Source organism: Rhincodon typus, chromosome 9, assembly GCF_021869965.1.
Source record: "Rhincodon typus isolate 14 chromosome 9, sRhiTyp1.1, whole genome shotgun sequence".
NCBI lineage: Eukaryota > Metazoa > Chordata > Chondrichthyes > Orectolobiformes > Rhincodontidae > Rhincodon > Rhincodon typus.
Window position 1 is genome coordinate 48,029,222 of NC_063340.1, and position 27,154 is coordinate 48,056,375.

General features: G+C 39.5%; 1 protein-coding gene across 3 annotated transcripts in view; it reads left to right on the plus strand.

The window, feature by feature from the left end:
• The window catches only part of nrxn1a (neurexin 1a), a 1,567,205-nt gene extending 1,540,693 nt beyond the window's left edge, over window positions 1–26,512 (plus strand). For all 3 annotated transcript variants that reach the window (XM_048601292.1, XM_048601293.1, XM_048601291.1), the window contains one exon: window positions 25,303–26,512. In XM_048601292.1, the coding sequence (XP_048457249.1) occupies window positions 25,303–25,607 (305 nt within the window). In that variant the 3' untranslated portion in view covers window positions 25,608–26,512. The remainder of the gene's footprint in view (window positions 1–25,302) is intronic.
• The last annotated feature ends 642 nt before the right edge of the window (window positions 26,513–27,154 follow it).

Below are 27,154 nucleotides of genomic sequence, written 5' to 3' on the forward strand. Positions count from 1 at the left end.
TCAGAGGAGCAGGAAAGTTGATGCTTCGGGTCAGGACCCTTCTTCTGACGAAGGGTCCCGACCCGAAATGGCACTTTTCCTGCTCCTCTGAGCTGCCTGGCCTGCTGTGCTCCTCCAGCTCCTCACTGTGTTATCTCTGACTCCAGCATCGGCAGTTCTTACTATCTCTGAGAATTATACATACATTTTTACAGACACTTTGCCATTTAGAAAGCGACAAAAATGCACTCAACCATCCAAATAAATATTTAAGAGCCCATTTTGTATCTTTACACGTATTCAGACATTTTAACAGACCTGGGATTATGTTCATATTTTCAGGTCAGATTCACACATCAACGAATAGGAATTAATGCACATACTGTGCACTTTAACCTGCAGAGCAGACAATAATACCAACCAAAATTCCTGAGGCTTATAGCACATATTTCATTTAAAATCAGGTCAGTACAGAAATTACTGCAAAGATTCTGTATATATTTCTGTAAAGCTGGTAAGATTTCCATTTTTGCTTTCGTCTCAGTGAGTGATTTATATTCAGTGGAAAGTTTTCAAGGAACATGCTAAATCCATTTGTCCCTTGGGCTAATCTGTCAGGGACACAATCACTGGGAACTGCTCACACTGTCACATTAAAACTGTAGCGAAGAGGATGTTGTCTCCTTTGGTCTAAATTATTTTTCGCATTATTTTACCTGTTAGTTTCTCCCAAAGATACTTTTTTTCCAAATAAAAGCTGTTGCAGTTAGTTTCCTTCTTTTCTCAATAGCTCAACGCCAGTAGCATTCATAGTTCCCCAACATAGTAATTAGCCATACTGTTCATTTGTTTTGCCTCTCGCAATTCCACTTTTTATCCAGATGCTGTAAAGTTTGCATCTGTAACAATGGGAGCTTTCCCCTACAATCTTTCTCCATTGGAAAGCAATTATTTATCGTGGCTGAGATTGGGCAGTTTACAATCGGGTCACGGAGGTGAATCCTATCATTCTGTGAAATAGAGTGTTCATACAATGTGCCATGTCGTTAGACAACAATTGCAATTTTCTTTCAGCTTTGTAAAACTCTGTTGGAACAGTGCAAAATAAATGGAAGGTATAAGACGGTTGGGGTGAAATTTCTATTGGGTATACAGCAAAATATGGGCAATCAATGATCCTTTCTACACATACACATTTATTTCAATTGGAACATAAATGAATATCATGCAGGGTGTAAAATGGGCTATCACTATCCAAGGTTACTTTTATTTGTCTTTGACTCATCATATAGGTTTAACAGCACAGGAGGCAACCATTCAGCCCATTGAGTGAATGGTTCTCCAGAGAGCAATTGAGTCACTCTCATTCCCCTACTCTATTCCTGTAATCCAACATGTTTATTTCCCTTAAGAGCTCATTCAACGAAATCATTATTCATCTTTACTTCCATCACTCGCAAAGGCAGTGAATTCCAGGACACTTGCTGCCTAAAAAGTTATTTCTCACAACTATTGTGCACCTATTTCCCAAAGCTTTCAATCTGTGTCTCCTCCTATTTATTCAATCAACTTGTCTTTGTCTACCTGACCTATAGCCATCATAATCATGTACACCCAATGGGAAGTGGTGGCATGGTGAGCTAATGTTCTGGAGAGAAGGGTTTGAATCTCAGCATGGCAAATGGTGAAGTTGAATTTATTAAAAATCTTGGATAAAAAAATTGGTTTAATGGTGCCTATGTAACCACTGTCAATAGTCATAAAAATAAAAATCTGGTTCACAAATATGCTTTAGAGGGGGGAATCTGCCATCCTTGCCTGGTCTGCTTACTCATGACTCTGGACCAACAAAAATCTGGTTGACTGTGAGCTGCATTCTGAGAAGTTAGGGCTGAGCAATAACTGCTGGCCTAGCCATCAGCATCCTCATCACATGATGAAATTTTTAACAATCTCTCCTCAGTCTCCTTTGTCTTCGAAGAAGAACAACCCAGTTTCTTCAACCTAATTTTGTAGCTAAAATGCCTCATTTCTGAAACTATTCTGGGATGTTTCCTCCGAACCCTCGTGTCCTTTCTAAAGTGTGGTGGTAAGACATGGTGCAGTAATCCACTTGTTGGTAACCAGAACTTTATAACGTTCAGCATAACTTTCATCCTTTTGTTCTCAATACTTTTATTTATGCAGTTTTGCTAACTGGTCTAATAAAATATTCTACCACCATCAAGAATTAGTGCATATGGTCTCCAAAGTCCCTTTGAGCCCACAAACACTTTGGAAATATGGCATTAAATCTGTATTGAGCCTTCGTATTCCTTCTGCCAAAATGCATTACCTCACTTTTTGTTGTTAAATTCTATCTGCCTCTTTTGCTCGCCTATGACTTTTTACAGTTGATTTGTTTTGTTCTCATTGTTTGCCACAACACCAAGCTTGGAAGCATCAGGCCATTTAAAATATTTTTCTCTATTCCAATATCTAAATTTTGCACATATGTTTCTAGTTACCAATAACATCATGGCGTATGGGAGTGTAACGATGAAGTCAATGATGAGACATTGGCTAAAATGGCCGTGCAGGCTCAAGGGGCTGAAAGACCAACTCATGCTCCTATGTTGCTATCAAAAATGACAGTTTCCTAACACTTCACCACCACATCACTTCCAACCTGAAAAATAATACTGTATTTTGTCTTACGGCCGTTTTTGAAAGCCAAGCTGACATTAACTCTCCAACTCTGTGATCTTAATCGTGTCCTGAAATGAATCCTGTACGTCTAGTTGCCTAACCATTCACTATAGTCACATTGTGGAAAATTCCTTATGTTATTTCTGGAAAAGCTCACTTCCGCTGACATTTTTAATCAGTTTTGACAACTGTCTTCCATTTTCTCCCGACCCTCTTAAAGGTTTTGACTTTTCTCTTAGCCTTGACCTTTTCCACGGTTGAGGAAGATCCTCCAATAATCCCAATAAGTAAATAGTCTCCGTGTGAGAGCATAGATAATGGGTTTTGCAGTGGTATTCTTGCACAGTAAGTTATGACAGGCAAGGCTGATCATTTCCTAACCCCTTGCCCCTCCAAGATTATTTTCTGGAGACACCATAAGGCCTAGCCAGAGTCATGGTTTGTACGTGCTTAATCTTCTTTCACTAAAGGACACTGGGACAATTTGTAGCATCCAAACTGCTGTTCTGTCTGACCTGAGCCACAAATAAAAGAGCTGCAATGAAATGTTTCATGTCTAATCTCGGAATGAGTGAAGAAACAGGTGCTGTAAAGTGATTTCTTACAAAATAATGATTGTGGCATTGTAATACTTCATTGTGCTATAATTCTAAAAGTACTGTTGGGATGGAATAACAACATAGTATTTGGGGACAGGATAAATGAGTCTTGAATGATTTTACTTCAAATGATCAACTGTAAACAGCCCCAGCACCTTGGCCAAGGGTAAAAATAAATTAAGAAAGTAAGGAGGGTTTTTTCTGAAGTCTCAGTCAATAAATGCACTGCATATTGTCAAACTGAGACATACTCTGCTATGCTAAGTCAGCTGACTACAGCTTGAGTACACACGAGAATGTCGTATCCCGGGAACTAATGAGGTAGGAAAATCAACTGATGTTTGCACATCTGATTGCTATCCAATGGTTGTTGCTGGTGTGTTCAGGTGTGGAGATTCCGAGCAGCATAGGTCACACCTGGAGATGATACTTGCATGATCTAACATCCTTCTGGTGCAAAGGGCAGAATTTTTATCTTAATATGGAGCTGGGAATGTGTGTGATTTCGTGCTGCCTACTGGCATTCCAGTTGGCCAACACCCTCCCATCCCTGTACCAGTTCCCCAGAGACAGGATTACGAAGGAAGACGCCAGCTGCTTCCAAGTGGCGAGTCACTAATTAAGGTAAGTTAAAGACCAAATCAAGCCAATAATCAGAGGATGACTGGAATCTTCCAGTTAGACAAAAAGATTCCCTCCAGCTTTTTGGGGTCATCCCCACCTACATGACCCTAGCTGCAACCACTGGTCACCCTTCGGAGGGGCTCCTCAATGCTGGCTGGGCATTGTTACTATTTTGTATTTTTGGAAGATGCTGAGAGAGAACCTCTGTATGGAGATGCACACTCCCTCCTCCCCTTCCAGCAATTACCTTCCAGCTTTCAGAGTCTACCCACTGTGCATAATTGGATGGGGACTTTTTGATCTAGCCACCAATTAGCCAATGAATTGAAATTCCAGGCCCTCTTATTTGATCCCAGCATTGGGGTTCTGATCCAAACGCAAAGTCCTACCCTAACTGTCGGATTCAAATGTGAATATTGGGTATTTGAATCAAACACTGCAAGTCTGGTCATAACATTTTTAATTCATTAATAACTCCTTCAGGAATGGAGAACAAATGTAGAGAGAAGACGAAATGGAAGTGAGGGAAAAATTATTTTCAAATTAGCAGCAAACAATAAACTTGACTCATTAAGTCACCCTATGTTGTATATTGACTGATAAAGGCATTGTAATAATGTATATTAGTTCATATAATGAAACCAGAGTACAACCTTGAAAAATAACACAATTACTAAAATCTAAAATGAGAGAAAGAATATGAAGTGTCACAACTTTGTGGTAAAGTCATAGGACCCCGGGACTCACATTCAGTGCATTATTTCTGTATCACTGTTTTAGAAAATTGCAAAAAATAATTACTTCCTGTGCCTTTAGCATTAATTGCTTGTTTATCAGAGACAAAATATACGTTGTTTTCTGAGAAATAGTTACGAAATGTTTATCACAGTTTGTGTTAGAGGAACTCCATTTCACTGTCTACTTCTGCAACAGTTGTCCTAAGTCTTTGCCACTTCTGACTGTCAAGTGCAGTCACTAACCTAGTGCTCCATTTTATATCTGTACGTAGATGCAGTAATACTGGATCTAAGCTTTAACCTGCAATCAACATTTCAATATTAGAATGTTCCTTGTGTCTTTTCTTTTGTGCACACTTCAAATCACTTCCCAGACATGAACAAAAGGGAGAAGGTGAATTATTTTTACTCGTTGGCCTGTACGTAAAAGGAGTTAGTTTTTCATTTTTTTTTATTGGTGTGTAAAAAGAAGTGTTTCCTTGTCTGCGAAGTCCAATTTTAAAATGACCTGCAGGAAATTCTCTATGGTTAAAAAAAGTGGGATTTATTGCCGCACTCAAACAAAAAAAATAGGGAATGGCTCACAACCCACATACTCACATGCATGCATCCAAGTCAGAGAGAAAGGATTAAGGAAATAAGTTACAAATGACAAATTACTTGAAAAATATCTGATATCACAATTCTTTCACATGACTTAGAGTGTCCAGTGAGTTAATGTCCAGTGGAGGTTCTTTAAGTTGGCTGAAAGAGAAGTTTTGTCAGCAGGAGTTCAGACACAGTTCAATTGCTGGTAAAGGTGCAGAAATTGTAAATTGGTGTTTGGTTCACTTTGCTGGTCAAATACAGGATTATTTTCAGAACTCAGATTTTTGAGAAAGGTTTAGATCAGAGGCAGGTTTAACTAAGCCTCGAGTTCTGGTATTATGGTCAGACTGATGAAATGCATTTAAAAAAACTGAATTATTAAGGACAATTCAAACAGACCAAAAGTTTCAGTTGTGTCTCTGGAGCTTCCAACTTAGCCACTCAGCTAATGTGGTAGATTTTGATGTCCTGGCCAAAACTTTTTGTGCTTTGCAGCAGATAACTGTAGAGTCATCGGCACCAAGTCAAGCAGAAATGAGTTTCCAAGGGCTCCTTTGTTTAGAGCTGGCTGAGGTAGACATCTCGTCTACTGGTCCTTTGTGTTGGCTTGGCTGGAATGTTTATACATGCAAGAAGCTTGACATTCCAGAGGATGATGTGTAAGCTTTTGACCTCTGGTAACAGCTAATAAAAGCTTTCCAGAAGTTGTAGTCAACTGGCATCATGTGATCAGTGGTATTCATGTTGTCAGCCCAGAAAACTCTCAATTTTTGAAGAAAGTTGGAACAAAAGAAATAATTTCGGAAAAAGACAATGTAGGATTTCTCGCATTCTGCCCATTGGGCATATATTCACCCTTTTTTCCATACCTTGGTGAAAATGTTTGCAGTCATTAGCATTTGTTTCAATTGTTTTATGTACCTGGACTTAGAAAGTCACATAATCACAGAATTCTTACAACGTAGGAGGCCATTCAGTCCATTATGTCTGCATCAGCTCTCCAAATGAGCATTATGACTTCTGCCAGTCTCCTGTTTGATCTCCATAACCCTGCATTTTGTTGCTATAGAAATAATTATCTGATGCCCTTTTGAATTCCTGCATTGATCCTGCCTTTATCACACTTCTAGACAGTGCATTCCAGACCCTTGCTACAATTGCTTCTCACATTGTATTTGTGTATTTTACAAATTACTTTAAATCTATACCCTCTTACTCTTGATTCCTTTACAAGCCAGAACTGTTTTTCTCTATTTATTACATCCAGACCCCCCATGATTTTGAAAACGTATACCAATTCTTCTCTTAGCCATCTCCTCTCTGACAGAAACAGTCCCAACCTATCTGAAGCTTTTCATCCCTGAAAACATTCTTTTAAATCTTTTTTGCACCCTCTCCGATGCAATGCATTTGCTTCTATCCTGAAGTGTGGCACCAAGACCACGTACAATACTCCAACTGAGACCTTACTAGTCTCTCATACAATTCAACATAACCACCATGCTCTTATATTCAATACCCCTGTAACTAGAGACGAGAATACTATATACGCACAATTTGAAATGCATCCAAGTTTTGTATCATTCACAAACCTTGACATTGTTCCATATATAGAAAGGCTAGATAATTGCAATATTACAAGAGAGGTGTGGGTTCCAATACCAGCCCTGGGGAACTCCACTCAAACTATTTTCCAGGCCAAAAACTAATCATTACTGTCTCTTTCCATTACTCAGCCAATATAAATCCATGCTGCTACTGTTCCTTTTATTTCCACAGTCTTAAACTCTTCACACAAGTCTTTTATGTGGCACTTCTCAAATACATTTTGGAAATCCACATACTCTACCTCAACGACATTACCCTCGTTAACACTCTGTCTTCCCTCTTCAAGAAAGTCTAGCTCCAAGTTAGTTAAACATGATTTTCCCTTAATTTAATCCACATTTGACAATATCACTATTAATTCTGTTTGGAATGAACAGATTTTCCATGCTTGCATTGTGCTGTGTGTTCTGTTGGTAAAGAGTGAGTTATTGCTATTCAGAGAATACATCTGAAACAGGCATTAGGCCTGTGCATTTACATGTTTCAGGAAACCTTGCCACCACTGAATCACAACATTCATGATTACAGAGATTTGTGTGGCCTCACCAGCAGTCTTTACAGGATGTGCTGTGGATAGGGCTTCAAACTAAATAGTCGGGGAGTAGGTTGTTACCTGGGAAATTATGGAAAAAGTTGAAGAGGGGGTGGACTCAGCAGAGGTTATTAAAGTTTCCAGAACCAGGTAATAGGATAGAGAGTATGGGAAAGATCAGGAATCTAATTTTAAGCACAGCAGATAAGGGGGTAACTATGAGAAGGGGGGCACTCAATGCAGAATTGAGGGTTGAGGTTGTTTGGCTCGTCGAGCTGGTTTCTTGTTTCGCAGACGTTTCGTTACCATGCTGGGTAACATCCTCAGTGCAGCCTCCATGTTACCCAGCATGGTAACGAAACATCTGCGAAACAAGAACCCAGCTCGGCGAGCCAACCAACCTTAACACCCACAACCCGAGCTACGAATCTACTCCAAAACCTTGGAGGATTGAGGGTTCTCTATTTAAATGCATGCACTATATGGAACAAGGTAAATGGGTTTACAGTACAGAATAAAATTGCCAGGTACAATGTGGCTACAGTATCACAGATGTGGCTGCAAGGGGATCAGGACTGGAAACTAAACTAAGGATACACTTCCTAGCGAAAGGACAGGCAGATGGGCAAAGAGGGCGGGGTTGCCTTGTTAGTAAGAAATGAAATTAAATCGATAGCAAAAAGTGATGTAGATTCAGAAGGCATAGAATCTGTGTGGATAGAGTTAAGGAACAACAAAGGAAAAAATACCCTGAAGAGAATGCTGTACAGGACTCCAGGCAGTAGTCAGGATGCGGGGAAGGAAATAAATCAGGAGATAGAAAAAGCATGGAAGAAAGGCACTATTGCAGTAATCATGGTGGACATGGTGGACAATATGCAGGTGGACTTGGAAAATCAAGTTGGTAGTGGACCTCAAGAGAGAGAATTTGTGGAATGTCTATGAGATGCATTTTTGGAGCAACCTGTAGTTCCCACTAGGGAACAGATAATTCTGGATTTGGTGATGTGTAATAAGCCAGACTTGATTAGGGGGCTTAAGGTGAAGGAACCCCCTAGGGGGCAGTGACTATAATATGATAGAGTTCACCCTATAGTTTGAGAGGAAGCTGGAATCAGACGTAACAGTGTTACAATTGGGTAAAGGTAACTCAAAAGGCATGAGGAAAGAGCTGGCTAGAATTGATTCGAAGGGGAGCCTAGCAGGGAAGACATGGAGCAGCAACGACAGGAGTTTCTAGGAGTAGTTCGGGAAACACAGCTAAGATTCATACAAAGGAAGAAGAAACACAGTAAAAAGAGGATGACGTAACCATGGCTGACAAGGGAAGTCAGGGACAGCATAAAAGCAAAAGAAAAAGCATAAAATGTGATGAAGATTAGTGGGAAGCCAGAGGATCGGGAAATATCTAAGAAACAGCATGGGATAACTGATAAAGCAATAAGGGAAGAGAAGATGAAATATGAGGGTAAGCTAGCTAGTAATATAAAAGAAGATTGAACGAGTTCTTTTTTAGATATCTAAAAGGTAACACAGAGGCAAGAGGTGGATTTTGGACAACTAGAAAATGAGGCCGGAGAAGTAGTAGTGGGGAAGAAAGAAATGGCAGAGGAACTGAACTGAGGTACTTTGCATCAGTTTTCACACTGGAAGACACTAGCAGCACATCAGAACTTCGAGAGTCAAGAGACATAGGTGAGTATCATGGCCGTGACTCAGGAGAAGGTGCTGACGAAGCTGAAAGGTTTGAAGGTGGATAAATAACCTGGACCAGATGGCCAGACAGAGTTCTGAATGAGAGACAACAAGGTGCAGGGCTGGATGAACACAGCAGGCCAAGCAGCATCATAGGAGCAGAAAGGCTGACGTTTCGGGCCTGAACCCTTCATCAGAAAAGGGGGAGGGGAAGGGGGTTCTGAAATAAATAGGGAGAGAGTGGGAGGCGGATAGAAGATGGAGGACGGACAGGTCAAGGGGACGGGATGAGGTTAGTCGGTAGGAGATGGGGGTGCGGCTTGAGGTGGGAGGAGGGATAGGTGGGAGGAAGAACAGGTTAGGGAGGCGGGGACGAGCTGGACTGGTTTTGGGATGCGGTAGGGGGAGGGGAGATTTTGAAGCTTGTGAAATCCACATTGATACCATTGGGTTGCAGAGTTCCCAAGCGGAATATGAGTTGCTGTTCCTGCAACCTTCGGGTGGCATCGTTGTGGCACTGTAGGAGGCCCAGGATGGACATGTCATCTGAAGAATGGGAGGGGGAGTTGAAATGGTTCGCGATTGGGAGGTGCAGTTGTTTATTGCGAACCGAGCGTAGGTGTTCTGCAAAGCGGTCCCCGAGCCTCCGCTTGGTTTACCCGATGTCGAGGAAGCCACACCGGGTACAGCGGATGCAGTATACCACATTGGCAGATGTGCAGGTGAACATCTGCTTGATGTGGAAAGTCTTCTTGGTGCCTGGGATGGGGGTGAGGGAGGAGGTATGGGGGCAGGTGTAGCACCTCCTGCGGTTGCAGGGAAAATTGCCGGGTGTGGTGGAGCTGGAGGGGAGTGTGGAGCGGACAAGGGAGTCACGGAGAGAGTGGTCCCTCCGGAAAGCAGATAAGGGTGGGGAGGGAAAGATGTCTTTGATGGTGGGGTCGGATTGCAGATGGCGGAAGTATCGGAGGATGATGCGTTGGATCCGGAGGTTGGTGGGGTGGTACGTGAGGATGAGGAGGATTCTTTTTTGGTTCTTATTGCGTGGACGGGGTGTGAGGGATGAGTAAGATAGGTGAGAAAATTCTAAAGTCAGTGGTGGTGATCTTTCAGTACTGGAAATGGCTAATGTAACCCCCAAGTTTCAGAAGGAACGGAGGCAGAAGACAGGAAACTATAGGCCTCTTTGCTTTACCTCAGTCATTGGTAAGACTTTAGAGCCCATTATTAGTGATGAGGTTGTGGAGTACTTGAAGGTGCATGATAAAACAGGGCACAGTCAGCACAGCTTTGTCGGGGGGTTTGGGGGAGTTGAGGGGTAATGCCTGACAAATCTGTTACAATTGTTTGAGGAGGTAATGTGTATTTTTGTCAAAGGAGGGCCAGTGGTTTTGATCTGCTTGGATTTCTAAAAAGCCTTTGACAAGGTGTTGCACAGGAGGCGGCAAAATAAGAGCCCATGGTGTTAGGGGAAAGGTACTGGCATACACAGAGGATTGGCTGACAGGCAAAAGGCAGAGAGTGGAGATAAAGGGGTCTTTTTCAGGATGACAGCCGGTGACTACATCTGCAGTGGTCAGTGTTGAGACCACAACTATTCAGGTTATATATTAATGATCTGGATGAAGGAATTGAGAGCATTGTTGCTAACTTTGCAGATGGCATAAAGATAGGTGGAGGGATAGGTCATGTTGAGGAAGCAGAGAGGCTGCAGAAGGATTTGGACAGGTTAGGAGAGTGGGCAAAGAAGTGGCATCCAATATGGAAAAGTGTGAGGTTATGAAGTTTGTTAGGAAGAATAGAGGCATAGACTATTTTCCAAATGGGCAAAGACTTCTGAAATCTGAAGCACAAAGAGGCTCAGGAGTCCCAGTTCACATTAACATGCAGGTTCTGTTGGCAGTTAGAAAGGCAAATGAAATGTTAACATTCATTTCAAGGGGTCTAGAATACGAGAGCAGAGATGTACTGCTGAGGCTTTATAAGGCTCTGCTCAGACCACATTTGGAATATGATGAGCAGTTTTCGGTCCTGTATCCAAGGAAGGATGTGCTGGCATCGGAAAGTTCCAGAGGAAGTTTGCAAGAATGATCAGGGCATGAAGGGCTTGTGATATGAGGAACATTTGTGGATTGTGTGTCAGTACTTGATGGAGTTTAGAGGGAGAGGAAATCTGATTGACAGTTACAGAATATTAAGGGGCCTAGAAAGAGTGAATGTGCAGAAGATGTTACCACTCATAGAGGAGACTAGAACCTGAGGGCTTAGACTCAGAGTGAAGGGACAACCCTTCAGAACTGACGTGAGGGGGAATTTCTACAGGCAGAGGGTGGTGAATCTGTGAAACTCATTGCCACAGAAGGCTGTGAAAGCCAAGTAATTGAGTTTATTTTAGACAGATACTGATAGATTCTTGATTGGTAAGGGGAGATCGAGGATTACAGGCAGAAGGAGCAGAATGGAGTTGAGAAACATACCAGCCATGATTAAACAGACTTGATGGGCCAAATGGCCTAATTCTGCTCCTCTGTTTTGTGATCATATGAGTGTTCATCCTGGCTTCATGCCAGTCCTCATCAACATTTCTGGATTCTGCTCAACCATCCTCCTATTTCTACTACCTCCACCCACTTGCATTTGCCTACAGTCCTGCTCACCATTCTCCTCCTGCCCAGAAACTGGGGGTCACTGCTGGGACCATAGTCTCCTTAGTTATTTCAACAAAAAAATTGTCAGTGAGCAACTGGGCATCTGTAGCAGGTATCTTCACCTTAATTGTTTCATTTATATTAATTTGAAAATGTAGTCTAGGCCTAACTATTCACCAATCAGTTCCTTTTTCCAATTCACACTGGCAGGCTGATGCTGACCAATTTCATCAACCTGTTTTAAATATTATATGAGACTATATTTTTGTAAAACAACTATCTTTTATTTATGGAAATATTACCAATGCAAGTTTTCAGAATGTGTAACACTACTATGCAAGGTAATTACAGTTCCAAAGTTATTGTGGCATATTTAACTAATCTTGCAGAGATAATAGGTTTTGGAGGCACAATTATAATTCCCATAGAGTGATCTGGAGTTTATAATAAATTGTAAAGGCGATCTATCATCCAGACATTGTATACCCCATCCTGTTTATTTTACCTGACTCAATTTAATAGTTTGAATTATCATTGAAAAGAGAAGCTTTCTTTTTCAATGTAATTTTTAAAAAAAATTTAAACTTTAAAACTTTCTTTGTTAATAAGACAAAAATGTAAAAACTTGTGGGAAAAACACACAGCCATTTGTGTTTGTTCTGAGACTCTACACTATAGAATTGGATAGAGATCTAAAGAACCACAAAATATTTTGAAGTCCTCGTCAGAAAGGTTAGCTTTTTTTTCTACCAATGCTGCCTGATTGCTAGCACATTTACTTTCTTTGTGAAATTATGCAAATGAACGAGCAGATTGAAGAGCTATACATTGTAGAAATCTCTCAAAAAATTATATTAAAAAAGTGCAAAATCAAGTCCTTAAAAATGACACTACAGAACTGCAACATACATCCACTGTCTTGAAATCAGAGTAGGTTATATCAACAATCATTCGGCATTGTCAGCTGACATCATGTCTGTAGTTGGACATGTATGAACAATGTGTTTCTGCTTTCTCTTGTCTCTAAAAACCATCTGCCTATCAAATATAGTTGAAAGGAGCCTAGAGCAACTTAAAGAGGCAGCTCACAATATTCCCATCTCTCCTGAAGTAGCAAGGGAGCCGTGTACTTCATAAACACAGATGCTCAATGAACTCGGTGCTTTATTTATCTTGTTCGAGCTTAACCTCCTGAGAAGAAATTACCTTCAAAGCCTTGAACTAGTAGCCAATAGAGCATCCAACATGCAGAGCTGCCGGTGGTCTGCAAATGTTAGTTAATTAGTATTGTATCTATTATGCCGCAACCTAATTGAAATGTTTTGCTTTGATTTAATACAATACAGTGTAAGCAGTGGAAAGTTGAAACAATATGTTCATTGGCTAATGAGCTCAGTTTTTTAGTCCCTTTACCTTCAACTGTATCCTATATTGGGCAAAGACATTCAATGTGTTTTGTTTTAGCCTTTCTTTCTGCTGTCAGGAGTTAGTGTTTGTGAGTGCACCAATTTATAAAAGCAGAAAGCCAGAGGATAAATATGTGGATCTGTCTCTCAATCTTTACATAAACATGATAAGCAACCTTATCTCAGTGACAAGATTGTAGATCCACATTTTTATGAACCTTTAATTCAATCAATCCTGGGGTTGTTTGTATCCTAGGATACAATTTGAAGACAATTAAAACAGCTAGTTGACTGTATCAATTAACATAAGACACCTTTAAACACATATTTAATTATAATTTTGGTCTGATCTAACCAGCCATAACCACACATTTCATTTTGAACTTTTTCCTATTCTGTTTAGTTTTGATGGATTGGTTAATAATATGGAAGAATTGATGTTCAACTTTCTCAGACTGCCCACGACTGTAAGCATCACTGATATATCAGATCACTGATTCTTTCTGCTACCTTGAAATGAATGACAGTCTGTCCTGACAGGAGGCTGTTCTATGCCAGGCCACACAGTGAATCTGTCTGAAAGTAATTTCCACAGCTGCTAGCTGTTTGAAATGAAATTATAAATTATTAGATGTTTGAGGATAACATTTAAAATTAACAGAGGTAACTAGTCTTGCCTTCCAGCAATGCTTTGATTTTGCTTGGATAGTTGATTGGCCACAGACCATGGATGCACATTGTGACAATATGATGCAAGCAGAGGCTTTCCTGTACAATATTAATGAAGTGGAGTCATTCAGAAACATTTTTAATTGCTGTCGAAATTTATTGTGCAACTGGATACAACAATAGTAGGCTTTCAAATTAACTGATATGAGCCTTGAGATGTAACCCATGTGAGTCTTTTAAGTTAAGACTTGTTCACATATTAAAAATTCTGTTTTGGTTATTTCAATATGTTAATATTTTACATTGTAATCGAAAAGCATGATGTAGCATGACATTAACATGTTACAAAACAGATGAAGTTTCATGGTAGTATTGCCACGTGCAACATATTTATGCAAAAGATTCCAGATTATTAATTTAATAAACTAAAAGGAATAGAATTGATCAAAGGAACTGATATTCCCAAAATCTATATGATATATTCAGAAAATTCACCCCTATCAGATAATATTTGAGCTTGTTGGTAATCCTAGAATGTGGGAATGATAATAATGTTTGTCGTCAGTACTAAAAATCGTTAGCTCCATTTGTGAGATCTAATTTTGCATATCTACATGAGGTTGTTTTTACACTGAATAAAAGTGGAAAATACCTCTGGTAAATAATGATCCTTCCTTAAAAACCTTTCAAAATAATCTTTCTTTCAAGATGGACATATGACAAACTAAAAATAATTTCTTTTGAAAATATTTTCCCACTTTAATAAAATGTTGGAGTGCAACATACCATTATTAACATATTCTGTCTGCAATCAGTAATTTGTAAAATTACATGTTTGATTCATTCTGGATATATTAATCAGTCGAATTCAATGGTTTTGGAAACTAATGAGATGGGTTATAACAGTATTCCAGACAGAAACAATGGGAAGGATTTTCTGACGAGTGGCAACCTCACACAGATTGCCCCTCCACTCGTTTTTCACACCATAAAACAGCTCTGCAATTCTGAGGAATTCTGATCAGGGCTCCCTCAGAAATGCAGAGCCATATTTCCATGCCGACAGGTCCCTCATAGAAAGAACAACCGTGCTCCCATTTTCGTAGCAGTTAGCTGCTGAATTCTGAAATGTAAAGATCCAGAATCACAAGCAACAACGTTGACAGCTACTGTCAAAAAGTAATCACATAAAGTAAGTGTGAGGTTAGGATAGCGAGACGGTAGCTTGTCATGTAGATAGTTGTTGGGTGCCAGCTAAGTAGGGTGTTAATTGGGGAGGATGCGGAATGTCAAGTGGATGGGGTGCCACATGGGTAATGTGCTAGGTGGGCAGGAGGCCAGGTAAGTAGGGTTACAGGGTGCAAGGTGACATGTGGCCCAAGTTAAATGATGGACTGTTTAAGTGAGGCAAGGGTGGGTTTGAGATATCTGATCTTGCAGTGGAAGAATGTGTAGTTGTGTCCAGAGTGGAGGAAAGGGGTTTGGGACCGAGAAGGAACAGAACTGTTAGGTCAGGGCCTGAGGTTGTTAGGGGTCTTGGAAAATGTAGATGGGTATGTGTGAGATAAGTTAAGATTAGTTTAATAGTTGCTTAAGAGGTATACTAGGTTTTAATTATCTGAGTTTTCCTGAGTAACTACTTATTTAACTTCAGTGAAACTGGTTGAATCCTCTGATTTAAATAAATACATTTGGGGGGTTCCATGCATACGAATCTCCAGTGGAATCTTCAATTTCTCAGACCATTCATTTTGGAATCTTCAAAGATGGGGATTCTGCAGGGTATCCGTACATAACTCACAGTTCATGCTTCTGAAACGATTATCTGGTGTCTTGCTATCCTTGACCTGTCTCGGTACAATAATGACTATCTTCTCTGAAATTTTTTGGTACTTCAGTTCTTTTCAGTACATCCTTTCTTCACTCGCCCAGAAAAGTCTGTTCATAGCAGCCTCCATTGATGTAACATAAATAGATGAATGTGTTTATTATTATACTACACCAGAAGTGCTTGTGCAGTCAGAATTCCGTACTTGCTTGGACATTCAGAGCCAGATCTATGTTTGAACTATACATTTAAAAGCTTATTTAAAATATGCCTTATTGCCGCCATAATCTAGGATGGAAAGCCCCTTTTTTCTTGCAAAATAGAAAATTGGATTTAGGACTTTATTTTTTCAAAATGAGGCTGAAAATCTCAGGCACAGTATGATGCCATAATTACAATTTCCTTAGTTCGTTATGGGCTTAAGGACTTTAAGCCTTCCCTGTAGCTTTGATCTTCCATTAATTTACTTTTAAAAAAAACTTGAAAGAGGGGTTTATGGAAATAATTTCATCTAAGGTCTCTGCTTTAATAATTGTCTGCCTTCTGACATGTGGTTTCATATCTCAACTCAGGTGGAGGTCAACTCTTAAAATGTGATGAGATGTTTGATCCACATTTTTCTGGAAGAGCATACTGCCTATGATGAAGCCACATACAAGGGATTAACATATAAATCATTTACACTCTGTGGGAAATGGTTTGATTAAGAACTTTCTGCAGAAGTAAATATTATTTTGAATTATTATATTGATAAAAGGCAAGGAATTGTAGTTGCGGATAATTAAAGATAACACCACTAGAAGGAGGGTTCTGGTCTATGGTGCGATGGAGTAACATATGTAGAATATACTTTTTTGTTCTTATAACCAAGGAGTCCTGTTGGCAGCCATTGAGACCCAACAGCGCAAGTCCAATATAGGACAGGTGCAAGGCACTAAAAAGCTCCCACTCTTATTGTTTGAGAAAGTGGGTACAATTGTCTTGATCTAAAATTGTGGGTGGAGAGACCAAATTGCAGCCTCGGTTTAGCATTTATAATTCTAGAAAGATGATATATAAATTCAACTATTGCTGCTTAATAAATCACATGACAGAAACTTCCTTGATTTTATCATTGTAATTTTGGCATTTATGTTGTCTGGTTCAAGAGACCAGAAAAAACATTTAATTGGAACCGAAAGAACTGTGGATACTGTAAATCAGGAACAAAAACAGAAGGTGCTGGAATAGTTCGGCAGGTCTGGCAGCATCCGTGAAGAAAAAATCAGAGTTAACATGTCGGGTCCAGTGACCCTTCTTCAGAACTCCAAGGGTCACCGGACCCGAAACGTTAACTCTGATTTTTTTCTTCACAGACGCTGCCAGACCTGCTGAGCCTTTCTAGCAACTTCTGTTTTTCTTCCAAATTTAAAATATTTTGCTTAGTATTTAAATCCCTTCGTGGTTTCTCCCGTCCCCGTGGCTATAACTTTCTTGAGCTGACAATATCTCCTGAATTCTTCAATTTGTCAATAATGGATATGCCTTCAGTCATCAGGATCCCTTTCTGGACAATTCTTAGCTCACCTCCTTGCCTCTCCTTTCCTCTTTCTCCTTAAGACTCCCCTTAAAGTGAATATTTTTCACTGACCTGTTGGTCGTTCCTCATTATATATCACCTTTAGCTCAGAATCCATTGTTTCCTTGCCTTGGTGCAATTTTCTATGTTTCAAGAATTGAAGCTTTTCTATGTTATAATCAGTAACAAAAGGTTATGACTGTCCTCTTTGTTCTTCCAGAAAGCCAATTGGTGAAGGATACAAAAACACAAAAAAATCAATGAAGTTTTAGGATGGAACCCATATTCTTAAAAAGAGAATGCAGCTATACATCTCTGACAAATTTTGGTCCTAACTGCCAACTTTTACCAACTATGTTCACAGATTTACCTCAGTCAGATAAAATATTTCATGTGTAAAAGTCCTGTAACATAATTGGCACACCAAGGTCAATCAGTTATACCCACCATGGTAATCTGTCTCTGCCTGTACATTAGTGCTACACTGGATGTAAATCAGTTCCACCTCATTCCCATGGTCATGAATTTGTCATTCAGTGATCACTGGAGCTGCCACTGAAAATCCAGTGAGATTTGACCATTAAGATGAGGGTGGTGATGTTCTTTATATTAATGGTCGTATCAGAGCTGATTCCTGACCAGTCAGAATTCTGAGATTGACTCGAGAAGGTTGGATACTGGTAACTCAACATACTCTGCTTAAGCCAAGGGCGGGAAAGGATGGAGTGCCTGTCTTGCAGGATTCCTTTCCCAATCAGGCTCCCACTCTCTCCTCCAGCCTCCACCCTGACAACCCAGAACCTACCTCATCAGGATGCTCGTGGCGCATTTGAACTCATGGAACTGCACGTACTCTCAGCAAGAGCCAGTGCTCCTGGCGGTGCTGGCAGATCTCTGCAGCAGTTCTCTGTGGGTGGGATTTCGTTCCAAGTGAAGGGTGGAAATCACTCTGTTCAGTCAGGTGATACCACACATGGAGAATCTGACATCTTTTGCACTGACCTTTTCTCTGGTGGGGCAGGAAATCTTGCTCTCTGAAAAATGCTGCTCAGTGTTAAAGAAAAGGAAAGAAATGCATTGGCTGGGTCAAAACACCTTACTGCTGTGAAATGCCATACTGCCTGCTTTTAAAATTGACAAGCAGAAAGCTCTCTTTCAAAATTTGAAAGTAAACTATCTGATTTCTGTCATCAAGAGTGATGACCCATAGGGATTGCTCTCCATTAGTTCGTCACCTGTTGTGTATTGAACTGATGCCAGTTTTCAGCCTAAACAGCAAGGAGTGTCCAAAGATAGATACTGCAGCAATGTGCTCGGCATTGATCATGATCATTCGTCTCATGTTTCTCCTTAAATCCAGAGTAGGACTGAAAAGGATAAGAAGTTGAGTGAATCATGTCAGGATTTGAATCCAAGGTTTTTTGTATCCAATTCATCATTCAACCAATAGAGCAATTGATCTGTCCTTGCAATTTTCAGGTTTTTCCAGCTTCTATATACTGAAATAAATTGGTTTACTGTGAGCACATCTACTCACTATCATACTGTGCAAGGTCGCTGAAGCACAATATAGCAGCAGTATGTTTGGTTTTTGCACTATGCCTTCAAAATTCCAGCGACTATATGGCCCAGATTTTCCAATGGCCAGTTAGTCATTTCTTCAGCCTAGGTAGGAGTTGTCCACCAAGACTCTGCAGAGACCTGTCATAGCAAACTTTGAAGAAACTGCCCGGGAAATTGAAAATTCCAGTGGAAAATTCCCCCAAGCCTGGAACCCTGTGGAAGTTTCCATTTAAGCTGAAAATTCAAAAGGTTCCACTCCAGTCAAGCAAATAGTTACCTAGGAAAGTTTAGACTTTTAGAAACCTAGTCCAGCTCCTGGGTAACTATAAAAATGAGTCCCCAACTTAACAACTCCCTCCCCCCACTACAACAGCATCACATCCAATCCCTTACACCTCCTAGACTCTGACCCAACACACTTCCTCTCTGCGTGGGACCCAAAAATCCCTGTCTGTCTGTGATCAGACATCAGCGCCCCCTGGAGATAGTAAGGACTGCAGACGCTGGAAGTTAGAGTCAATAAATGTGAGGCTGGAAAAGCACAGCCGGTCAGACAGCATCACGGGAGCAGAAAAGTCAACGTTTCGGACCAAAATCCTTCGTCAGGACTCTGAAGTTGACTTCCCTGCTCCTCCAATGCTGTCTGACCTGCTGTGCTTTTCCAGCTCCACATTTATTGACACCAGCACCACACCCTCCTGCCCCAGATCCAAAAATCTCCTCACTCCTGTCAAGATTCAAAACTCCCCAGTATCTCACTCTCCACCCAGGGCCCATCAAAGACCTAAATCCTTTCTTCTCCACACAGGGCCCAAATTACCCCACACTCCCCCTTCCCCCAGCACTCAACACATGGCAAGCTTCCCACACCGGACCTGATACCAACTGGCTTCTGAACTTGATATCTACCGCCCAGTCTGACATACTCTAGACGTTCCATCACTTACCTTGTACCCTGACACCCTACATCCCTGGCAGATGGGAGATAGTGGTGCAGTGGTATTGTTATTCAATTAGTCATCCAGAACCCCAGGCAAATGTTCACAGAAGTGGTTTTGAATCTTACTGTGGCAGATGGTGAAATTTGTATTTATTGAAAAATCTGGAATTAAAACATAGTCTAACAAGTGACCATGTAACCACTTTCAATTGTCCGTAAAAGGCATCTGGTTCACTAATATCAGTTAGAGAGCAAAACTGCTGTCCTTATATGGTCCAGCTTACATGGGATTTCAGACTTAGAGCAATGTGATTGATTCTTACCTGAAATTTGGGCAATAAATGCAGGCCTAGCCAGTGATATCCACATCCTATGAATGAATTCAAGAAAATCCCTCACCACCTGGTCCTCCACTTAGTTGGTACCCAACCCCCTATGTACCTGGCACCTACCCACATGGCTCCCTGGCACACTGTCCAGCTGGCACTTTACCTCTTACCCACCTAACCTCACACTTTCCTTATGTACCCTTTCACAGGAGCTGTCAAAGGACTGTCTGCGCTACTGGACCTTTAAATCTCTGCCTTTGGTTACTGATTGCTGTGCAAAAGGGGACATCATTCGACTTCATAAGTAATTCAGGAAAAATTAGACTATTCAAATCATGGTCAAACTTCTGGATACCTATCAAACTGAGCTTCCACCAATGATACAATCCCTGATCCTTTACACCTCTTGGACCGTGACTCAATACACCCCCTCTCTCCCCCTCTCCCTGTGAGATGTGACACTGTGCTGTACTAAGAAAGACCTGTCAAATTTAAAATATTCTCTATATTTATGGAGAAGCCCTCGTTTGGAGAATCTGTTGTCAGAAATACGGAGCTCTTTCTTAATGTTAAAAAAGAAACACTGGAAGATGCAGTTCATCTGCCTTATTTCAGTGAAGTTTGTTTCAGTGGCAGGCTTCAGGCATTTTGTGCCTTACCAGGAACATAAAATGTTGAAATTGAAGACCAGCCAGTCAATGTATGGATATAAAAAAGTGGCTAAGACTCTTTATTAGAACTGGTAAGAAATGAGCTATCAGCCATGATACACTGTCTATCAGATTGGCTACCTTTCTCGTTCAGCTACTGGCTGTCCAATGGACATGCAGTGCTTTAGTTTCTATTTCAAATATTGCAAATTTTCTTCAGATTTCTGTTTCATATTGAAGGACATATACTGTTAATGCACAAGGCTGTAATGCATTCCAAGGTTTCAGTTGACACCATAAGTAAGGAGAGGTCTGAATAATTTACTGAGCTCACATGAACCCTGATTTTGAACTCTAGTCTCAGTCAATTGAAACTTTCAGTCAAAATGCAAGTACAGGTAATACCAAATATATGTTGAAGCTATTGTGCCACTGCAAAACGTAACTTAAAAACGTAACAGGCAATAATTTTAAATTGTATAAAACAGAGTAATTGATTCCATGAAGGGTTCAGATATGGACTTTCTGCTGATCCAAAGTGAAATGGAATTAAAATAAAGACCAATCTTTTTGTATCCTAACAATGGAGATTACAGTACATCAGCTGAAAATCCCAATTTAAGTTTCTTTGCTTCATTGGTTATGTAAAGTCGAACTATCTAATCAAAGTATGTGGATTTTTTTACAGATTTGTCTTCAGGTTTAAACTGATTAACGTAGAACCACTTTGTTAAATACAATTTGAACTTATTTTGTTACAGTTGTGATGACCAGATTTCACATGTACTGGTTAGACCAATGGTCTAAGAAGGACCTAGAGAAATTTTTGCAGACCAAGTTGCTGAGAATAGTAACAGTTCAGATGTGGAGAGGGTGACTACATTTAGTATTACTATTTTGATGTTAATTTATTTCTGAAGCACTGTGCATTTTTAATTACAATGGAAATTCCATCAAGTATCATCATTCCTCCTCGTCAACATTTCATGAAAAATGTATAGATCAGTTTTCCCAATTTAGATAACTGTCAGGAGGCCTACTCTACCAGCAGTGTAACCAAAGACAATTTTTATTTTTGTTAAATATCTTTGAAAATTTTGCATTAATTCAGTCAGTCTTTCTCTTGGTCAATCCAGTCTTCGGGATGACAGTCCATGAATATTCCATTTTTGATCCACAGGTTTTGTTAAGTTCTTGCCCTCAACAGGATTGTTGTATCTGTGAGACAATTTGGCTTTATAAAAATGAAAAATGTTGGAAAAACTCAACAGGTCCAGGAACGTACGTAGGGAGAGAAACAAAGTTAATATTTCTGGATGTGACCTTTCATCAGGTGACTTAGTTTCTCTTGCCACAAGTACCTGCTGAATATCTCAAGATGTTTCTGTTTTTATTCCAGATTTCCAGCATTTTTTGTATTTCTGCTTTTGGATTGATGACTGGCCTTAATATTTCCAACCTTGGGCAGGACAGCAAGTAGCCAAAGTTGAATTTGTCCATTTATTATCGAATTACTCATTATCGAAATGTGTGACAGCTGAGGAAAGGATTAATCAAACTCCTGGTATATAGTTACTAAACTAGCACCTTGGGTGAGATATTAAAGTGCTGTTGGAAAATGAGATGCCCAAGGTGATTCACATGCTTATTAGGTACACCCACACCCTCCCAACTACCCAAGCACTTGGGAAAATTCTGGGAAAGAATTCAGTGCAAGTCATTTTGTTCTGTCACTATTGGATATCCTCATTTCTTACACAATTTTTATTTCCTTCCTCTTTATGACCTGAAAGCACAAATATTACCTAGGATTTTTCTTTCTGATATAAATGCTACATAGTTTTAAATTCAATAATTGAAAAGTATACAAAAATAGAAAGTAGCCAGAAGAATCCTATTGCTTGCCATGGTTTGAATAAAGGTAAAATATGTCATGTTCTTGAATGGGCAGATTTTAATTAACTGCAGAATTACAAGATTAAACATATTGTTATATCACAATCGAACCAAGTTCACGTTTCTTGCAACTAAAACTAATTATCTACTTTGAAGAAAAGCAGTACTTCTATTTCCATAATGAAGCTGTTAATCTTTCTGATAGTGTTAAAGCTGAAAGTTTAAAGTTTCTGAACAAATTAATCTGCAAAACCATTCTGCATCTGGTTGAAGTCCTACACATATTCATCGGTTATCTTTTTTCTGTTAGTTCTGATTTGTATTATTAGTGAAAATATTTGCATTTTTCTGTGTTTTTGTTTTCTTTCTGTTCTAACCTTAATTCTAAAGTCCTTCTTTTGTCAAAAAAAATTATTAAAGTAGAATTTTATGGCTTGACTGAACATTTTAGCAAGTTTCAAATATACGGCAAACACTCAATATTCTGAAGGGGACTGGGATCTCAGCAGCGCCATCATCTTTAGGGCAGCACGATGGCTCATTGGTTAGCACTGCTGCCTCACAACACCAGGGACCTGAGTTTGATTCCACCCTTGGGCGACTGTCTGTGTGGAGTTTGCATGTTCTCCCTGTGTCTCTGTGGGTTTCCTCCGGGTGCTCTGGTTTTCTCCTGCAGTCCAAAGGTGTGCAGGTTAGGTGGATCAGCCATGCTAAATTACCCATTGTGTCCACAGATGTGCAGTCTATGTGGGTTAGCCATGGGAAGTGAGGGCTTATAGGGACAGGGAAGGGGGAATCGGTCTGGGTGGGATGGTCTTCGGAGGGTCAGTGATGAGCTGAATGGACTGTTTCCATGCTGTAGGGATTCTATGATAATCAACCGTTGTTAAAATTGACTCTGTCTGCTGACTATCGCAAATGATGAGTGCATGCCTGTATTATCCTTTTTGTTAATGTGAGTGGAAGGCTTAAAGGCCATCTAGCTTGCAAGTGTAGGGCACAAAGCAACAGACTGTCTGTAAGTTGAGAAGGAATTTACTATAGTGCCATTGAGGGATTGGGAGAAAGATCTGTTAAAACTGCAGTAGTATGATTTTGATATGGGTACTCTGCATAATTAGTTTTTCTTATTTTTAAAAGGTAAGATTGCACATACCATGTCAAGATCCATTTCTCCTCATGGTTCAGCTTTCATGTCTGAATGCTATTTCCCAGAATTGTGTTCATGAATCTTTTAAGGTTCACAGTCATGTCAAAATAGCACTAACTAGCAGTTTTTTTGAGTAGATATCATACACATTTGATTTGAGAAATATCTATTCTGCTGGAATAAGTCATTGTTATTGAAAGTATTTCAATGACAACTTGTAAAAAACGCTGACATTTAACAGACAGTTTATCTCAGAACCTGATGCGTGAGACGATGAAAATAACCCACCTTTGTTGAATATTTCACTTTATCATTCTGGTGTGTCATTCTTGAGCTAAGACTTGACCTTTATGCATTTTATTTTACTTTACAGGAGATTCAATAGACCATTTTGTTAAGATATTCAAAAATCTGTTCCCTTGAAAATGAGAGGGATCTGGTAAAATAAAGGTGGGGTGTACATTAGTAATGTTTAAATTTAACATTCTGCCATGTTTTGATAGGTATGCTTTCTAATGTAAAAGTTAAACACAGTTTTAAGACATGCTGTAATCTTATGATGAAGCTGAAATAATGTAAGAAACAAATATGAAAATGTTTCAAGATCATTCTGTTACAACTTTCTTTCATTTTTCCTTCATGCAAAATCATGGGGGCAATTTGTTGACTGATCTGTATGGTGAGCATACTTTTTGATACTTTCAGGATAAATGTTAAAATGTTAGTGTTTGCATTCAACCAATAAATCAAGTACAGTTGTCATCCATTTCATAAGTCTCATTATGTGCTGCTAAATCCAATGTTTCTGCACTTGAACATCTTTTCTTTTTGTTTTCTTTTAAAAGCAGCAGTTGCACAATGGTGCCCAAAGAAGGGTCTAGGCCCGAAACGTCAGCCTCTCTGCTCCTATGATGCTGCTTGGCCTGCTGTGTTCATCCAGCCCTGCACCTTGTTGTCTCATAAACCCTATACTTTGTTTTCCACTAGGAGGTGTTGTTAATGATCACAAAAGTCCTATTAGAATGCCATTTCTCCACTTAATCATGCACCTTTTACCTTGCTTCATCATATGCCATTCTTGACTTACCATTGAAAATAGCAAACTGTCATTTTCTTTTAAGTCTGCAGTGAGATTATGTTGCATTCCTGAATGTGACAACAATAATTGTATTAATGGGATGGCATTATCTTTATAGCAAAGCTCCTTCATAGTTTTTAGTGAAGGCACAGGCAGAGTAATTTAATTCCAAACTGCCACCTAGTGATAATATTTTTGCATAACTTTATTTAAAGAGTAGATAATATTTATTTACACTGTGCACAACAACGTTTGAAGGTTACTTCAAAGTACAGACACCTGTGAGAAGCAAAGGAAGTCAGAACTAATAAAGTACTTTTAAGCACTCATACAATAATTAGTTTAGCTCCTGTTCAGCTTTGCTATCACTATCCCTTTCCAAAACTGCAGGCCAGAAAAAAAATGTTTAACAGTGGCTTGAAACCCCTTCCAGATACTGTATTGTACCCCTCTGCCCACCTTTATCAAATTATACAGATGATAGAAACCTATAAAATCCAGTAGTAACCTCCTCCCTATTTCATGATGTACCTACAGCAAACCCCACCGGACCAGGTGGCAGAGGCTTTCCAGGAACAGCAGAAGTGATTCGGGAATCGAGCAGCACCACAGGAATGGTGGTTGGGATTGTGGCAGCAGCTGCTCTTTGCATTCTCATCCTCCTGTATGCTATGTACAAGTACAGGAATAGGGACGAAGGCTCCTACCATGTGGATGAGAGCAGAAACTACATCAGTAACTCCGCTCAGTCCAATGGGGCTGTTGTGAAAGAGAAGCAGGTGAACAATGCCAAAACCTCCAGCAAAAACAAGAAGAATAAGGATAAAGAGTACTACGTCTGATTATATATTCTGAAGAGGGAAACGTGTAAAAGAGAAAAGGAAAACAAAAAAAAACTTCATTTTATCAAAGACTTGGTTAAACTGAGATTTACTTTTTTGCAAAGCACACAGGATAAGGACAGTACACATTATCGGGAAGAAAAGACGATGGTTTGTAAAGTAAGCATTAATATTTCAAGCTGGTTGAAGTCTCCTACTTGTTCACAGTGTTTTCATTCGCTCCATCTTCTCGTTGTCTGAACTTTACTGTGGAGACAACAGCATGAAGCATTCATAAAGAAGAGTATTACAACAGTGCACAGAGAATCTACCTGTTACCCATGAGTTTTCAGCCAAAGTGCTAAACAATTGTGCAACATGACAGAAATCTCATTACTCCAAGAAACTTAAAAAAAACAATAGTTAGCAGACCCTTGACAATAAAGAGTTTATCATCTTTACATCCATGGGCGACCTGTGTTTAAGTGCTGGCTACAACATAAGACTAATGTTAAAATAGTATAAAGTGGAATAATCCCTTTCTGGTTGTAAGTCGTGAGGAAAGCCTTAATTTCATCCACAGGAAATGTAAGGCATGGATATACACAGATGAAAGAGAGCATAGATACAATCATTTGAAAATTTTCATGCACGCTAATATGTTATTACATACATTTATACAAACACGTATATGTGCTTTCTGGACTGTGATGAGTGATGTTTTATAGCCTGTTGTATAGACAATGCAAATATCTCTGCTAACCAGACATTTTTTGGTAAACGTAATGTTATAGCTGTAGCTAGGTTTAGACAGGTTTGAAGTTGTTGATGACATCTGCAATGTTCAAATGTTTTTTGCAGCCGTCATTAATAGTCTCAAACTATTTTTTTTAATTTTCATTGTATTGAATGTCTACCATACATGTATGAGGGGATACATATGAATGTATGTATAATTTAGCTGCATTTTTTGTAATTGTCTCAGACCGTAATCTCTTATGTTTCAATGAGGTTTTGTTGTGTGGGAAACAAAGTGAGTTTTAAAATGAAATGGTGGCTAATGCTATGAAATCTTTGTAAGGTCAACCATTTGAAATTGGTTTCAATTATTTCCCTTTCTTTATGTTTGCTATATCCCACGGGAAAATGAGAAATGCTAAAAGGAATTTTTGATCTTTCAATTATTTGCAAGCCACATTTTGATGTTGCTTAATGTCAATGTACTTGTTACATGGAAATCCTCCTAAATATCCATGGAGTCATTGCAGAAAATAGAGTTGGGTTATTCATTCCTATTTTTTAAATTTACGTTTCATCTTTTTAAAAAAAAAAATCCCTTAACTCATCTGAAAAGTTGGAAACTTTAACATTAAGGCATTGAAAGTTTTTAATTTTTAGCTTTGACTGAACAGTCCAATATGTGGAATATTAAACTATATAGATCTTAAGAGCTCGTTATTTAGCTTCTGTATTATTTTTAGATGATCTCACAGCAATAAACCCAGTTGTAATGTGCTTCAAATCAAATACAAAGGGAATATATTAGGTTCTATGGGTGTACTTCAAGG